Source organism: Centropristis striata, chromosome 8, assembly GCF_030273125.1.
Source record: "Centropristis striata isolate RG_2023a ecotype Rhode Island chromosome 8, C.striata_1.0, whole genome shotgun sequence".
Lineage (NCBI taxonomy): Eukaryota > Metazoa > Chordata > Actinopteri > Perciformes > Serranidae > Centropristis > Centropristis striata.
Genome location: NC_081524.1, coordinates 16,098,513 through 16,116,815, shown reverse-complemented (window position 1 = coordinate 16,116,815; position 18,303 = coordinate 16,098,513). Strand labels below are relative to the sequence as shown.

The following is an 18,303-nucleotide window of genomic DNA, read 5'->3' as shown; positions in this document are numbered from 1 at the left end:
ATATGGACCAAAAGTCATATCCTGATATATTCAGGCTGAATATCGATACACGATAAACGCTACTGGTCAAAAGTTTTAGAACACACCAACTTTTCCAGAATTTAATTGAAAATGATGCAGTTTAATGTCTCAGTGTACTCTGAAATTAATGCACATTTGCAACATTTAAAATTCTTTATTGAGCATGATAGTGTTTTGAAAGTAAAAAAAAGATTCAAAATCACATTTTATGTTGAACTAAAGGTCTAAAAAATGACACAAAATGACCAAAAATAAGACACAAAATGACAAAAAAAGACACAAAATGACCAAAAAAAAGACACAAAATGACTAAAAAAAGACACAAAATGACCAAAAAAAGACACAAAATGACAAAAAAAGACACCAATAGACACAAAATGACTAAAAAAGACCCACAAAATGACCAAAAAAAAGACACAAAATGATCAAAAAAAGACACAAAATGACCAAAAAAAAGACACAAAATGATCAAAAAAAGACACAAAATGACTTACAAAGACATGAAAAGAATTCAAAAATGGACAAAATAGCCCAAGACTCCATAGAGTTAAGTTGTTAACCCATTTCTTGTTCCCTGAAAAAGGCCTACTTGTATAATTCTGAAATGTACATTATTTTCCAGTTTTGGTTAAGCTTACCTTTTTTTATTTACCTCTGGCAGTTCACCACTTACCTTTGGACCCTTTCAAGCTGTTCATTTGACTTGAACTGCTTGAATTTCAATAAAAAACTGGAAAAATTGGGCTGTTCTAAAACTTTTGACCGGTAGTGTATGTCCTGATATTTTTTAGCGCAAAGTCAGAGCAAATGTTCAGTCAAAGTCACAAGTAGTTTTATTGAAACCGTTTATAAAAGTGAACATAAATACTGTATAACAACAGGAGAAACTTTAAAAAAAAATCAATGCTCCAAGAAGTGCACATTTAAATAAAAAATATCTTAAATAAAAATAGCCTATGAAATTAAATAGGCCAATCTTTTTCTGAAATTAATATATTTATATGAGAAAAGAATAATGAACATTACAATAGAACTAAATATGACAAACCCTAGTAAGTGCAGCATTTATATATAAAGAAAGGTGGGAAAAAGAACTATATCGATATATGTGATATGGTCTAATTCCATATCACATTTAAAATTATGTTGATACATTTTTTTATATCGATATATTGCCCTGCCCTAATTGTATCCAATATTAAACCTCTGTAGTTCAGGAGATTTTGGTACAAATTTGTCAACTTCCTATGAATTAATTTCTTACATCACATGCATGGCTCCTTTTTCTCATCACAAACTTGGTTATCAGTCAGATTTTTCATCTAGTATTTTTCATTTCAAAATACAAACAAAAGACACAGGTTTCTATGGAAATGTAGCTCTTTTTTTTTTACCATTTATACACACAAAAACAGCAGAAAAAAATACATAATAAAACTACAAAACAGTCTATTTGCATGTACATTAAAAATAGTAATAGTTTTCATTGTAGAAAGAAAATTCACATTTTAAAAATGGTCTAGAAACATAAGTGTCACACTGTTAAAACTCCTATGATGCACTTTCAACTGGCTTTCTCAGCTTGTCTACATATCAGATATAAATAAAGTTATTACTGTAAATAAAACATGTCTATTTTCAATAAATAGATGGACTCCAGAGGGTTAAGACACATATTAACACAGTCATACATAAAGCTTCTGTGATGTTAAAACATTTTCAGCTCAAATTTATTTGTAAAACACTTTAAAACAACCACAGGCGCAACAAAGTGCTGTACATAAACAAACAGAACAAGAGACAATAAAATAAATAAAACAGGAATAAACACTAAAATAAATAGATTCATTGCTTTTTAAAAGACAAATTAAAAAACGATAAATAAAAGCAAACCAACCTATGTAATTAGGGGTAAAGTGCAAGAATTTGAAGAGGTGTGGACACCGTTAATGGACTTTCTCAAGCAACAGTAGATTATATTTATCTGTAAGCATAATGAGTGTAACAATCTTTTTATTTAAAAAAAAAAAATAGTATTATTTCTTGTAATTGTTATTTTATATTCACACACTTTTTTATTTTACTTTAATTTTTATTCATTTTATTTAATTTATTTTTTGTGTATGTGTGTTCAGCGGGGTCTGCCTGCTTTTCATTATGTGTCTAGTGTATGTTCTTATTGAAAATTAATAAAAACATTGTTCAAAAAAAAAAAAAAAAGCAAACCATAAAACACTAAAAACAAGAGCAGAGTCTCATGCGTAGTTAAAAGCCAAGGAATACATATAGGTTTTAAGATGACTTTTAAAAACGGACAGTGAGGAGACCTGTCTGATGTGCATTTGTGAAGGAAGCATTTTTAAAGTTAAATTCTTTGCAGAAATGCCCAACATAACAGAGTGAGGTAAATGTTTGGAGCTATAGATCTAGTAAGCCAACCAGTGAGTCCTCCTCCTACACTGTAAAAAAAATCTGTTTAATTTACGGTAAAATACCGGCAGCTGTGGTTGCCAGAACATCACCGTAAAAAATACAGTGAGTGTATGTAAATGTAAATATCAGCAAAAACTGTAATTTATACTGAATAATCCCATTACTTTTAGGATAATTGTTTCATTATGGTATTTCTCCATTAACTTTACATGAAAATTTTATATTTTTACAGCAAAACTGTGTGTTTTCTATAGTTTATGGCAGTAGAATTTAAAGTTTTATACTATTCTTTGATTTACAGAAATTAAAAGTATCTACTACGGTGATGTACAATGTTTAATTTTACGACCTATTTCTGATGCAATTTGACAGTTTTTTACTGTAATTTAAACAAACATTTTTTACAGTGTAGTGTCTGTGTGGATTAAAGCCCATGTTGATGTGTGTGTGCTGGCAGAGGGCTTTCATCCATGTGGCCTGTTCTTGGCAAAGGACATTCTTCCATGCAGGGCTGCTGGACCAGCACCTAAATTATCCAATTAGACGGTGGGGGCCGAACGGTCTGCAGGCCGTGAGGCTCACAGAGCAGATAATCACGTCAACAATTCACAGAAACTGCACTGAGTCCTAATATATTGGATTTCTGTTAAAGGTGATGTGCTAATGTCAGCACTGAGGCACCTCCTGGGGCTAACACACACACACACGCACACACACACGCACGCACACACACACACACGCACGCACACACACACACACACTGCAAAAAGGTCATCCAAACACAAGATAAAACAGTAAATCTGAGGGAAATGATCTTGCTGCATGGACAGATAATTCAGATAATTTCACTTGACAAGATTTCTTAATTTAAGATTGTTAAATCTAGAAATATGCATGGTGAACGCTTAAAATAAGAAATTAACTCTTAAAACAAGATAAATTATGTACACTGTAAAAAATGTTTGTAGAAGTAACAGTAAAACACTGTCAAATACATCAGAAATAGGGCGTAAATAGACACTAGACACTAGACACTAGACACTTTTAATTACCGTAAATCAAAGAATAGCACAAAACTTTTACTTTTTTCTGTCATCGACTGGAAGAAACACACAGTTTTGCTGTCAAAATATAACATTTTAATGCAAAATTTATGGAGAAATACCATGATGTGTGAATGAATGACACAATAACCCTAAAAATAACAGGATTATTCAGTCTAAATTACAGTTTTTGCTGATATTTTCATTTCAATTTACAGTAGAAAACCCTCTCACTGTCATTTTTACGGTGAAGTTCTGGCAACCACAGCTGCCGGTATTTTACCGTAAATTAAACAGATTATTTTTTACAGTGTAACACTTTTAAACCTAAAGATTTTTTATCTTGGTAAGAAACAAATAATCATCAGGTCATTCTGCTCGGGCCAGTCCATCACTGCTGGCAGCTTTCATTTATCTGGTTTTAACTTAATTTCTTATTTGAAGTGTGCAACATAGATTTAATAATCTTAATTTAATAAATCTTGTCAAGGTAAATGATCTGTCCATGCAGCAAGATCATTTCCCTCAGATTTACTGATTGATCTGGTTTTTAGACACTTTTTTGCAGTGCACACACATACAGATGCAACCAAACACAGACTTTAGTCTGCAGACTTTAACTCTGTGACGTGGTGACACTTCATGTATGAGTGTGTGCTTGTGATATAATATTATTGGTCATCAGCCCTTCTTGTTGTTTCTCTGGTTGGGGTGAAGAGATCAAGAGGAGAAGACAACCTGAACACCAACTGGGGATTATTGAGTGATGTATTAGACATTATCCTCCACCATCATCTAAACAGAACATTAATAAAGCTGTTCATAGCTCAGTAGAGTCTAACACACTGGATAATATTAGATTAATACTGTTCTAGGGGCTCATGGAGGAATAACTAATTATAAATTTGTCACTTCTTTGTCTTTAATCATGAGTCATCATTTTGAACCAGGTTTGATGTCGGGTTGACTCTCATGTTTACTGCATCTGGTAGGAGGCCAGCCTGTCACAGGGCAGACGGGATGTTTATTATAATATACTAATATTTATATATATTATAATGGAGAATAATAAGCCTGCACTTTGTGGGTGCTCATAGTAAAACTGAAGCAGTGTTCTTTGTTGATAAATGCTTTGAGGAAACCGTTAACATTAACTGATCTGACTCCAACAGTAAATCCTCAACTGTTTCTCTGCGCCGATCGTTTGATGGGGAATGATGATAATTGATAATAATCATCTCTATAATAAGCCTGCACTTTGTGGGTTTTCATAGTTTAGTTTAGTTTAGTTTAGTTTAGTTGATTATTAAGATCCCCATTAGCTGCAGCTATTCTTCCTGGGGTCCAACAGTATCAAATATACAGCTGAAAACACAAAACATAACAAAAATAAAAAACATAACAAAACAAAAATTATTCACATATTAATCCACATTACACACATTTCTACATATCATTTATGTATACATCATTACACAATCTACTAACACATAATACATATGCTGTATATACACATTCGTTCTACAGCATATACATTATAATATCACATATCAAATATCTATAGAAATACACTACATACATATAAATATACCTTAGTAAAACTGAAGCAGTGTTCTTTGTTGAGAAATGCATTGAGGAAACCTTTAACATTAAATTATCTGACTCCAACAGTAAATCCTCACCTGTTTCTCTGCTCCGATCGTTTGATGGGGAATTATGAGACGTCCCAGTTCTCAGTTTAACTTTTTATTTATTCATATATTTATTTTATATATTCATTTTATTACAATTTGTCAGGAAATGTGCAGTTTACTGCTACAGCTACTAGTCCCTCTGTTCATGAGGTCTGGACAGAGTCTACTCTTTTATATCCTAAGTTTACTAAGAATATTTTAACATCTTTAAGGTCACTTTTTTACAATTAACCTTCAGTGTTCCTGCCCACCTCACATATCAATGATGTGTCACAACAGTAAAAACTTCATTTATAATTTGAAGAACCACACATTTAATTTGACTTCTGCTGAAGTGTTTGGTTAACATCTCGGCTGAATAAAGTCCAGAAAGAAATTACATTTATAAAATCTTTTAAGATCAACCAGAGGAGGAAGGAGTTGTGCACACGACAGATAAGTGATAACGGTCATATTTTCATAGTGTTGCTTTGTTTATTTCTGTGTTTATATTTTTTTATGTTTCCCGCTGTCCGCAAATCTTTTTTTTTATGTTATATTTGGTCAGCTTACATTTACGCACTGTGAAAGAAAATTTGATTGAATACAAAAGAACCAAAAGTATCAGTTTCACTATGATTCAGACAAACCAAATGGACAAAATGATGATTATGTACCAGCAAGTGTTGTGAAAGGATATACACTACTGGTCAAAAGTTTTAGAACACTCCAACTTTTCCAGAATTTCATTGAAAATGATGCAGTTTAATGTCTCAGTGTACTCTGAAATTAATGCACATTTGCAACATTTAAAATTCTTTATTGAGCATGATAGTGTTTTGAAAGTAAAAAAAAGATTCAAAATCACATTTTATGTTGGACTAAAGGACTAAAAAAAGACACAAAATGACCAAAAAAAGACACAAAATGACAAAAAAGACACCAAAAGACACAAAATGACTTACAAAGACATGAAAAGAATTCAAAAATGGACAAAATAGCCCAAGACTCCATAGAGTTAAGTTGTTAACCCATTTCTTGTTCCCTGAAAAAGGCCTACTTGTATAATTCTGAAATGTACATTATTTTTCAGTTTTGGTTAAGCTTACCTTTTTTTATTTACCTCTGGCAGTTCACCACTTACCTTTGTACCCTTTCAAGCTGTTCATTTGACTTGAACTGCTTGAATTTCAATAAAAAACTGGAAAAATTGGGGTGTTCTAAAACTTTTGACCGGTAGTGTATGATCACTACAGTGATGATGTGATGAGATATAATCAAAGCAGAATACACTCAGAACCTTTTGACTTTATGAAATGGAGTCAGACCCAAATAACAACAACTTTACATAAACAGTCAGCCAGTTGCTGTATATTTGTTTTGTCTATATAAATAAAGCCTAAATTGCGTCTATATATTCCTCAGTCTAAACCTGTGAACTCCTACATCACGTCAGTGTAAATTAAAGTCAATCAAGTGTAAATTTGAGCAAAGAGAATTGAAGTCTGTTGCCTGTTTCTGCGTGTTGTTAATTCATTACACTTGGCTGCTTTTTCATCAATTTGACTTATTTGCTTAATTTCTGTGTGCACTGAGGCAGAGTGATGTAAGGCCAGTGTGTGTCAGGAACACAGTCAATCGGAGCATTTCTGCCTAATTGTGAGAGGTGTCAGATTATAAAACCCTACAGCTACACCATGTCAGACTGCTTTATTCAGCAACTAAACATCTCTCAACAATTAGAACAACTATTTACAGCTCTGACTCTCAGGGCTGTGGTCATTGGGCCTGATGATAATAATCTGTGTCCCTGTTCCATATTAACTAATCATATGAAGTAAACACAGCTGTTGTAGTTCATCACTCCCTTAATAATAACTTGACACTCTTTACAATTTTCTACAGGAAATAATACAAATTACAAACTTTGGTAACACTTTATATTATGGAACACATATTCAACATTAATTAGTTGCTTGTTAGCATGCAAATAAGTAACATATTGGCTCTTATATTAGTCATTATTAACCCTCTATGGTACATTATGATGCCAGTTAGGAAAAAAAATTTGGAGTGTTTTTTTGTCTTAAAATAGACTAAATAAAAATAATCTGAAGAAATGTTATAATTCTTTTTTTTTTCTTGGAAGCTTTTGGGTTTGTTGTCCGTAGGCAACATTGTACCATAACGATGCACAAGTGAAAAAGAAAGTTTTTTAAATTAATTTCAACAGGAAACATTGTACCATTGAACCAGCGACTCATTGAAATTAATGTCTTGAACAGTCTAAGTGTATAAAACTATCAAAAATGAAGGATTACTCAGCTATCAGTAGGAATATATTTGTTTCCAGATTGTAAAGGGCCAGGAAATGACGTTTTGAGTGATTTTTTTGCAAAGCTGTTTCCTTTGGAAAAGTCTGCAAAAAAGGGTTTCAATATGGCCTCCTGGAGGTCATGTGACACATGAAAGCATTGCTATTGGTTCCCTATACTCTTCCCTCTTTTTCAAAGTATCGCATCACTCAAAAACATGCATTGTAGAAATTTACGTACCATAGAGGGTTAAGTATTGGCTCCTTTTGGATGATTGATGAGGATTGGTAGATTGTAATGTCAAAGGAGCCACCAGTCAGTCAAAGGTCTGGAGAAGGTGTTTGCTATCTGCCGTTTCCATGGTTACGTTCATCGCTATGTAGAGATTATAAAGTCCATACAAAGTAAAGCATATTAAGATCATAACTCATATACAACAACTTCCTTACTTACTACTAATAATCAATAATTCTGAGGTTATTGAGGGAAAACTCTTAGTTAATGTCTTACTGGTTGTATAATAAGGCCATGCAGAATAAGGCATTAATAACTACTGAATAATGACTCATTAAGAGACAATATGTTACTGATTTGCATGCTAATAAACAACTAATTAATGTTGAATATGTGTTCCATAATATAAGTGTTACCCAAACTTTTTTTCTTTTTACCATAGAACAATAGAATGACAGAAACCAAACACTGATGTTAAGTCAGAATAATGCAATATACTGAGTCAAAGTTACACATAATTATGATCAAGTTGTTGATAAGGTCTTTCCATTTAATCTGTTCATTGATTTATTGATGCATTTTTACATGAGCACTACATCACTACATCAACTGTAGGGAGCCTTTATTTTTTAAACAGGCTGACAAAATGCAACATTGTAAAAGTGTAGGGGTATTAAATAAAAATAAATATTATACTAATATTAGTTATGGATAATAGCCCATTCACAAATGCATCTAGAAAATAATTAGCCTGTGTTTTACTTTAACTTAGTTGTTTTTTTACTACATCACTACAAATGTTCTACAATAAAAATAATTATATTATTAATGATAATACATGTTGGGGGGTGTTTGCTGTGTGTTTGGCTGTTAAGTCAGAATAATGTAATATACTGAGTCAAAGTTACACATAATTATGATCAAGTTGTTGATGAAGTCGTTGGTTTTTTTTATCTATTCATTGATTTATTGATGTATCTTTACTTTGGACTTCCACATACCATATCAGTTATATTTGAAAGCAGCAGTAGCAGACATTGAGCTGTAATCCTACATGGAATAAAACACTTATTAGTGCTATTAGTGTTTTTTCTGCTGGGAGGTTGATAGTTATGGAGCAGAGCTTTGTCTGGACCAGGTGACCCACTACATCATGAACTGTAGGGAGCCCTTTATTTATTAAACAGGCTGACAAAATGCAACATTGTAAAAGTGTAGGGGTAATAAATAAAAATAAATATTATACTAATATGGATAATAACCCATTCACAAATGCATCTAGAATAAAAAAAAATATTCTAGATCTAAAATAATTAGCCTGTGTGTAGTACCATAGTAACTTTTTTTTTTTTTTTTACTACATCACTACAAATGTTCTAAAATAAAAATAATGCTATTATTAATAACAGTAGTGCATGCCGGGTGTGTGGGGGTCCAGGCGGAGCTGCAGCCTGCCGCCTCTCCGCTCCTCAGCACCGCTCCTCTCCTGCTCCTCTCCGCTCTGCTCCTCCTGCTCCTCCTGCTCCGCCTGCAGCCGGAGAACATGTAAAGTGGTGAAATATTCGGAGCAGCGCTGGGATTTGAACCGCTTTCCTTCCTTTTGCCGGGGCTGTCTCTATATTCACCGCATCGCTTCTCTCTGTGTGTATGTGTGTGTGTGTGCCGGTGTGTGTGTGTGTGTGTGTGTGTGTGTGTGTGTTTTCTCCCGTGCAGCTCCTCTCTGCTGGGATCCTGGTCTGCCAGGGGCTGCAAAGCCGTGCTAGTCGACTCATTCAGAACCAAATGCGTGTGTGACAGACTGTCCACCTTCGCCATTTTAGCACGGCTAAACCCCGACATGGTAAGTCCGACAACCTCCCTTCACTTCGCTGCTTAAAGGTATCGGAGACGGTGTGTTTTTTGTTGCTTTTAATGTGAATGCATCAGCTGTTTTTTTTTCCAAAGGGCGTCATTGTCATTACATATCAACAGATCCTCCCTCTCTCCTCTCTCTCTCCCCTCCTCCCCTTTCTCCTCTCAACATGCCACAGCCATGCTGCAGAAGGTTATTATAGTCCTGCCAAAGGAAAGGATATATTTTATCTTTTCTTCTCCTATTCCTTTTCTTCTTTTCTTTATGGTGGGGGTCTTTTATTCATGTTGCACCTAGAAGGATCTAGTGTATGATCCAAGACAGAATGCGTGGGGGTGGGGGGTTGTGCTTTCTGTGCACTAAGATGGTGGTGATCACTGATTCTCAGATGCTGAGAGGGATTTTAGATCATGTTATAAATGGAGATCCTACCTGCATGCACCCCCCACCTCCACTTTCCCTTTTGCTTCTAAACACCACAAATTCTTCTCCATATTAGCTCGTTTCAACATGTGAGACAGTGAGTGGTTTCTCCATGGTGACTAGGCCCCTTGGAGAAGCTGCTGCCTGCAAACCAGTAGTCTAGAATAAAAAAAGATAAATTTATTAAAAAACTACACAGCAAAAAAGTGTGTCTAAAAACAAGATAAAAACAGTAAATCTGAGGGAAATGATCTTGCTGCATGGACAGATAATTTACCTTGACATGATTTCTTAAATTAGGATTATTACATCTAGAATTAAGCATGTTGTACACTTAGAATAAGAAATTAACTCTTAAAACAAGATACATTATCCTACACTTGTAAATCTAAGTTCTTTTATCTTGGTAAGAAACAAATAATTTGCAGTGTGGGGGTACGTGAGATTTTAAAATATACATTTTAAAAGTAGCATCCATGCAAAAATCCTTTAAAAATAATTATATAATCAATATTTTAGGCAAATATAAGTATAAGTTCATAAAATTAATTTTATATTCAGTAGACTATTCAGTTTGATTCTCCTAAAAACCCAGAGTGTCCCCCATAACCAGGATGGTTGGACCCAACCTAAGCATGTTGTAGACTTAAAATAAGAAATTAACTCTTAAAACAAGATCAATTAAAAGTGCAAGCAGCGATGAACTGATCCGAGCAGAGTGCACTGTAAATTAATGCAAAAAACCTTAGATTTATCTTGTTTTAAGAGGTATTTCTTATTTTAAGCGTTCAACATTTCTAGATTTAATAATCTTAATTTAATAAATCTTGTCAGGGTAAATTATCTGTCCATGCAGCAAGATCATTTCCCTCAGATTTACTGTTTTATCTGGTTTTTAGACTAAACACCTTTTTTACAGTGTACAGTAGGCTACAGACTGTCTGGACACTGAGACAACAGTGTGTGAGCATGGACATGTGTGTTAAAGCCACAGCAGCGTCCCTGTGACTCAAACCTGCCCCAGTTTCTTTAGGGAAAGGCCAGTGCCTTTGTGGGGAATTTTCATCCAGTGCGATTAGTTATTATTAGACTGAAAATTGCCTCAGAAGCAGTTTGTTCACTAGTTACCCTGGTAACAGCATGGACACCAAGGCTCTCTTAAAGACATAGTAGGCACCGTGCTGAGTATTCTGCTTCCTGCACAGCCGAGAGGAGAGGCTAGGCCAGGGTGAAACACTGTGGGTAAACCACCTTGAGCCAGGCACATTTCATTATGTTTGTTCAAAACAGTTGTTGCTTTGTTTGAATCATATGAGCAGGATGTGAAGGCATGGTTGCTTTAATGGTGGAGGCTACATAGCTTTGTTCCGTTAGTGCTTTGTGCTCAGAGTAATTATTATTTGTCTGTTAATTAATTAGTTGACTAAAAGATTGTTGGTCAATAACAGGAATTGTTGAGTCAGGACATAGATAGCCGAGCATTGCATGAAGATTGTTAGCAGGGGCAAACAGCTGAATATGGTTTGAAATGTAAAAATGTCAATTTGTGGTTTAAGGTGAAGTTTCATGCTGGAGCTTGTTCTTGACAAAGCAGTTTATCCATAATTTCATACTTCTGTGCAACATCTTGAGCTACAGTGATTACTGCACATATGTTTTGCTATTGGTCTCTGCCAGTGCTCTGGTTCTATTTGCTCACATTTAAATGAGGTAAACTGCATATATTTGGTGCAAAATTGGGCCCTTTTCTATGCAAATGAGCCTCATTGCAAAAACTTGTAATTCACAAATACCACATGTAGTTAAAGGGAAATTATTAGTGTCTTCAGAGAGCATGTGGTAACTGAAGCATATTTATAAGGGCGACTCAGGCTACGTTAACATGAGGACGGTCTGAACAGAGGACGCAGAAGTGGCGTCGCGTCTTCACTTTTTATTCCGCGTTTAGACAAGCGTTTTCAGGAGGAAATCTGTGCAGTGACGAAAATGCATGCCAGGCGGCATCACTTAAAGCCATAAGAGCATCTTTGGACATGTGGAAGTTTTCACGCCACACATTTTCATCAGCTACTCCTTCCACTAGTAGGGAGTTTTGTGTCTTGTCAGTGTAGACGGCACGCTACGGAGGAGAGGATTCAACTTTTACACTTTGAAGGGTGGAGGCACATTTTTACAATTTTAAGCCCCAAAAACGTCGTCACCGTCTAAACGAAAGGCTCTTCCCATAAAATATTTTGCCGTTTTTACCCGCAAGCGTCCTCCTGTAAACGGGGCCTTAAACATTTGGGATTCAGTGGCAGAATGCGACTCACCACTCCCCTACGGGTCATTTTTGAAAATGCATGAGAAATCAATAATTAAAACAGGATAGAAATTAGTAGATTTCTGGCTCCGTCTGACCATTGATGTACACAACTGATGTGTGCTCACATATGTTCACTGTATGAAAGTGGACATGAGCCAAAATATTATGACACTTCCCAATGATGGAGATGGAACCTAGTCTCACACGAATCCGTGGAATAGCCACAGAATCACTCAAATTTCTGTGAAACTGACACGGATTTCGCTACAATGCAAGTTAATATTTGTTCCTATTGGTTTGTTCCAAGTCACGTGACTTTCAAGGTCCCGGCGGTCTGAACAAAAAAACATGGCGGACAGTTCTCTCATTTTTAGTGAAAAAAATCTATATTTTGACTTAGTTTCTGCATAAAAATGGATTTTGATCACATTTCTAGCGAGAAATATATGTTTTATTTTCTAAATATTCACTCAGTGAATGTACATAATCACTTTGTATGTTGGAATAGCCACGGGATATGACTGTCATTAACTTGCATTGTAGCCAAATCCGTGTCAGTTTCACGGAAATTTGAGTGATTCCGTGGCTATTCCACGGATTTTGAGTTAAGCGAAATCCGTGGCTATTTCACGGATTCCTGTGAGACCATGTTCGGCAGCCTACATGTCGAAGTATCTTGAGCAAGATACTGAACCCCAAATTGCTCAAATTGAATGAATTCCCAATGGTGGCAGGTGGCAGCGTTTAGGGTAGCCTCTGCCACCAGGATGAATGTGTGTGTGAACAGGTGAATGAGTCAGTCTGTAGTGTAAAGAGCTTTGAGTGGTCACAGAGCGACTAGAAAAGCTCTATAGAAGTGCATTTAGTCCATTTACCATTTACACTTTGCCATAGGCCTACTAGCATTAGCTTCAGCACTACTTTACTTACAGTGAGAAGAGCATCACAGAGCTGACATGGCTCTACTCGTTGTCTAGTTCACATACAGGTACATCAGAGTTAAATTAGAGTAAAAGATAAAATATGAGTGGAGCGATAATGGTGCATTGTCAGCTCCCTGTGGTCGGTGCAGCCGGCCTCCACCTGTGCAGCCGGCAGCCTGTTCACAGCTCTGTGGCAGTCTGGAGGCTTCACACGCTCGGAGGGAAGCTAAATTGTTGCTGCTCCTTTTGCCAAAAATGGAGGAATAAGCAGCTCCTCTTGTGCCTCATTCTGCTGTCCCTGTCCCTACGTTTTATTATGTATTAGTGGACAGCCATGGATACCATGCTAATTATTCCTAGTGCAACACATAGTAGCGTCTAAATGGCCCAGCCACTCTGTCTGCAGCTAGCCTCTTACAGCCCCAGCATGACAAACACGACTACCTCTTTTTTCCTCTCTGCTTCCCTCCTCGCTCCTCTCTTCCTCCTATCCTTCTCTACCCCTCGTTCATTTCATCACACCATTTTTCATCCTCACTTGCTGCATTATATTTTCTCTCTTCTTCCTCTGCTTACTACACCATTTACTCTCTTGCTGCCATCTCTCGTGTCCATTTTGCTTCGTCCAACTTTGCTGCAGGCTTTTTGAAGGAAAACATTTGGGAAAAAAATCCACTGCATTCAGAGGCAAAAGCCCCCAAACCTGAGCCCAGTTTACTGTGTTCAGGATGAATGAACGTGCTTGTATCATTTTGGATGTTGTAAGCATGCAAAAGCCTTTTCTTCGAAATTAATGTGTCGTCAGGACAGATGCACACTGCAAAAAAGGCTGTCTGAAAACAAGATAAAAACAGTAAATCTGAGGGAAATGATCTTGCTGCATGGACAGATAATTTACCTTGACAAGATTTCTTCAATTAAGATTGTTAAATCTAGAAATAAGCATGTTAAAATAACTCTTAAAACAAGATACATTTTCTAACACTTCTAAATCTGAAGTTTTTTTTATCTTGGTAAGAAACAAATAATTTGCAGTGTACTCTGCTCGGGCCAGTTCATCACTGCTGGCAGCTTTAATTGATCTCTTTTGTACCAAAAAAAAGACACAAAAAAGACCAAAAAATCCCCCCCCAAAATACAAAAACACAAAAAAAGACACAAAATGACAAAAAAAGACATAAAATGACAAAAAAAGACATAAAAACACACAAAAAAAAAAGACACAAAAGATGTAAAATCACAAAAAAAGACACAAAAAGACCAAAAAAAACCCCACCAAAAAAAAGACAATTTTTTTTAAAAATATCTTGTTAAGAAACAAATAATCATCAGGTCACTATGCTCGGGCCAGTTCATCACTGCTGGCAGCTTTCATTTATCTTTTTTGAAGAGTTAATTTCTTATTTCAAGCATTCAATTAAATTATCTGTCCATGCAGCAAGATCATTTCCCTCAGATTTAGTGTTTTATCTTGTTTTTAGACACACCTTTTTTGCAGTGCAATTAGTCAATATTCTAGAATACCAAGTCAGTAAACAGGACTGAGTGAGATGTTCAGCACCACAGGACAATGAAGTGTCTTCATAGATTCCAGGATGTATGTATGTGTGTTTTATTTATTAAGGGCTGCTAGACTCTTCCAATTGGAGTTCATTTTTATGTAAACATGTAAAAATGCAATATTCAGTATTTCAGAAGGTGAAGCATTAAATGTATTAAATACATTGTATTGGATCAATCACATGCATACAGTGCTACCCTCTGACTTTTGGGTAGTGTTAGGATAACGAAGCTTCATGAAGCATTTGCTTTATTCTTTGACCCCACTAGATGGCGCTCTTCGCTTAAAAAAGGCTTCAGCAACAGTAATTAAGTGTGTTTTCAGCCCTTTGTTGAACAAAGAGCGCCATCTCTTGGGCTCTGTTAATAAAGTAAATGCTTCAAGAAGCTTCATTGTCCCAACACTACTTTTGGGTATTACTCTCTGTGGTGGCCCACTGAAATGTGTAGCCAGCCAATCAAGACGTGCATACTGTTCCTACATGTGACACCCACTGTACGCAGTGAAGCACATAGACTGTCAGACATCCTTTATTATGGTTTCAACTGATGTAGTTGGACAGTGTTGAGCAGCCTTGTGAGCAGTCATAGCCTATAACAGCCCATCGATGAAAGCTCTGAAAGCAGTGCAACTAGTGGTGTCAACAATAATCGATTCGGCGATGCATCGCAATGCGGGGCATGCACGATTCAGCATCGATGCGGCGAAGTGCCATAATCGATTATGTTTATTTCCTCCAGTGGAAAGTTGTGGGGGCTAGGGTGGGAATTTCACACTCTGGCCTTGATGCCCTGTGAAAAAATGTTCAATTTACGGCCAAGGTGGCCTTTGCTCCCCTGTCAAAGTTCCAGTAAACACAACGCTAACCCGACCCACTCCCCGTCCTTCCAGACTTGTGCTGCATCAACACATGGCTCATTGAATATTCTAATGAGCCATGTGTTGATGCAGCACAGGTAAGCTAGCAGGACTGTTTTGATATTGTGACTGAAGTATGTGGTAGTATTTGACAGAACTTAACATTTACGTTTTTATAGAAAGTTTATAGAAAAACTTTTATAGAAAATTACCATTGTATTAGCCTATTTAAAGACTCATTAACGTTACATTTTTGCGTCATGAAAGCTAGCGATAGCTAGCTAGGTGGGATAGCGCTAACGTCTTCCCTAGCTCAGGAACAAGGGCTCGACATTTAGCTGATGTAAACTTCACCTCAGCAGGTTCCTTTTTATGGCAGGAGGAGGCATTTCTCCTTCCTTACTCTTAGATGAACTCAGCAGGAGATTCATTTTGCCATCTTTTCAAAATATAGCCAATAAAATCTATTGTTATTAGGCCTATCTGACTGCTTGCATTGCCTCATGACTGATGAAAAATGTCCCTTGTTGTGTGCAGTATAATTGTGATGCATCGTAGAATCGAATTGAATCGAATCGTTACCTGGTGAATCGTAATCGAATCGAATTGTGAGGGCAGTGCCAATGCACACCCCTAAGTGCAGCCATCATATTTATTTGCTGCTAATATTGGCAGCAGCTTTATCTGATAGATTTCCAAAGGGAATGACCTCCCGTGGCCCTCCTCAGTGGTGGTAGCTGTAGCGTTGCTGGCTCTGCTCATGTGGAAAAATGCAATCTGGTCACTTTATTTTGGATGGTAGTGCTTGGTTTGGACGCTGCATGAGACTTCCAGCCAGGCTCTGTCATTGGCTGAGGAAGAAGTAAAGTTTGTCTGTCTCAGCAGACGCCTTTCCATTCCACTGCACTCGTAATCTTTTTCTCCCCCCTTTGCTTTTAGAAAAGAACTCACTGCACTGCAGATTAATCAGAGGGATTTAATTAACTTGGCCCCAGCACACACATCAAACCTGGAGACAAGACAGGCTATAAACTCAGCCAATTATCTCCTGCTAGAAGGGTATTTGCGGGGGTGGGGGGCGGGGGCAGCTCCCCCATGTCCTGGTCCCTTCATGTCCACTCACCCTCACCCCACAGCAACCCACAGCTTATTTCATTAAACTGTCCCCTCACCTCACCTTAACTCTTTTCATCAGCCCACCACACCACCAACCAGCTTTAGGGCCAGTGAGCCTTGTGACAAAATGTGCTACTGATGTGCTACTGCACTGTAAAAAATGTCTGCTAAACTGCTAAACAATGTCAGTAAAAGACCATAAAATGATAAATGGGTTAATTCAGTTTCATTAACAATGAAAAACCGTAAATGTATATATCAGCCAAAACAGTATTTTTTACTTCTTTTAAAAAAAAAAATACATGACTCGACTGTAAAATACACCGTGTTTGTAACAAAAATACACTGTAATATATATACAAGCCATCATTTTTGCATTTATTTTTTGTAAAAATACTTTTTCTCACTGTTAAATGAGTACTAAATGAATACTTAACACCATATCTCTATCAGAAATATTCTGTAATATTTAATGGTAAAATCTTTAATTCATGCAGCCTTTATAAAGTATTTTCTTGTCAATTATATGGCAGAACAGCGTTTCTTTTGATGGAAAAACTTTATTTTTTTATGGTAAAATATGGAAAAAATTGCAATTTTAAACGTGAAATCAACAGTGCTTATATAATTTTAGCGTAATATTAGAAAAGTTGCACCGTATTTATGACGGTAAAGTTCTGGCAACCACAGCTGCTGTTTTTTTACTGTTAAAACAACAGTTGTTGTTGTTTTTTTACAGTGTGCTGTCTTTAAGGAAATATGCACTGTGAATACCATTAGGCCAAAATGTTATTATTTACTGCAATATAATTGTGTGATTTATTTACTGGAATATGATTTATTTGTTGGACTAGCACAACTTTTAGAACAAACATTCCTGGTGGCGGTATGATGAACCTGAACTGATTTTGTCGAGCTAAAGGAAAAGTCTGGGGCTCACCAATGAGCTGAAAATGTATATTCATATTGAAATATCTCAACATTTTTGGACAATGTGAAGGGATTGCTGTGAAATTTGCTCCAGACATCCATGGTCCCAAGGATGAATCATCCTTTAGCATCTTCATCAGGGAGACATTTTACTTTGTTCACTTGTTCGCAAAACTAACAAAACTCCTTTAACCTCAGATCTACTTTGTTTTTAGTGTTTATTAACAAATGAAAGCATGCTAATGGTTGGGGATGGTGGTAAACCTTAGCCTGCCAAACATCAAGCTAATAGCAACGCTGTTAGCTTGATGTTTGTGTGCTGAAGTGATCATTTTGGAGCAGTAATGACATATATTGGTTGTACCAAACAAGTTGAAGCAAGAGAGCAAGGATATAATTTAAAACCAATCAGGTAGAAATCATTCCCTGTCCAGTGTTGTCAGGGAAGAGACTGATGATAGAGCTGGGGAAAGGTTTATGAGATGAGAAATGTATCTGGCAGGATTTGGTTGTCAAATTTGAAAGGTGTTGATTTTGGCAAGATTTTTTAGGTCGCTTTCACATATAAAGTCTGGTGGACTCAGTGAAGTTGTTTGGTTTGGTTTCACACTGTGCT

General features: G+C 36.3%; 1 protein-coding gene across 9 annotated transcripts in view; it reads left to right on the top strand.

Moving 5' to 3' along the window:
* The window catches only part of adgrb1a (adhesion G protein-coupled receptor B1a), a 235,587-nt gene that overhangs the window by 168,502 nt on the left and 48,782 nt on the right, over nucleotides 1-18,303 (top strand). For all 9 annotated transcript variants that reach the window (XM_059339469.1, XM_059339464.1, XM_059339463.1 and 6 more), the window contains one exon: nucleotides 9,433-9,559. In XM_059339469.1, the coding sequence (XP_059195452.1) occupies nucleotides 9,433-9,559 (127 nt within the window). The remainder of the gene's footprint in view (nucleotides 1-9,432; nucleotides 9,560-18,303) is intronic.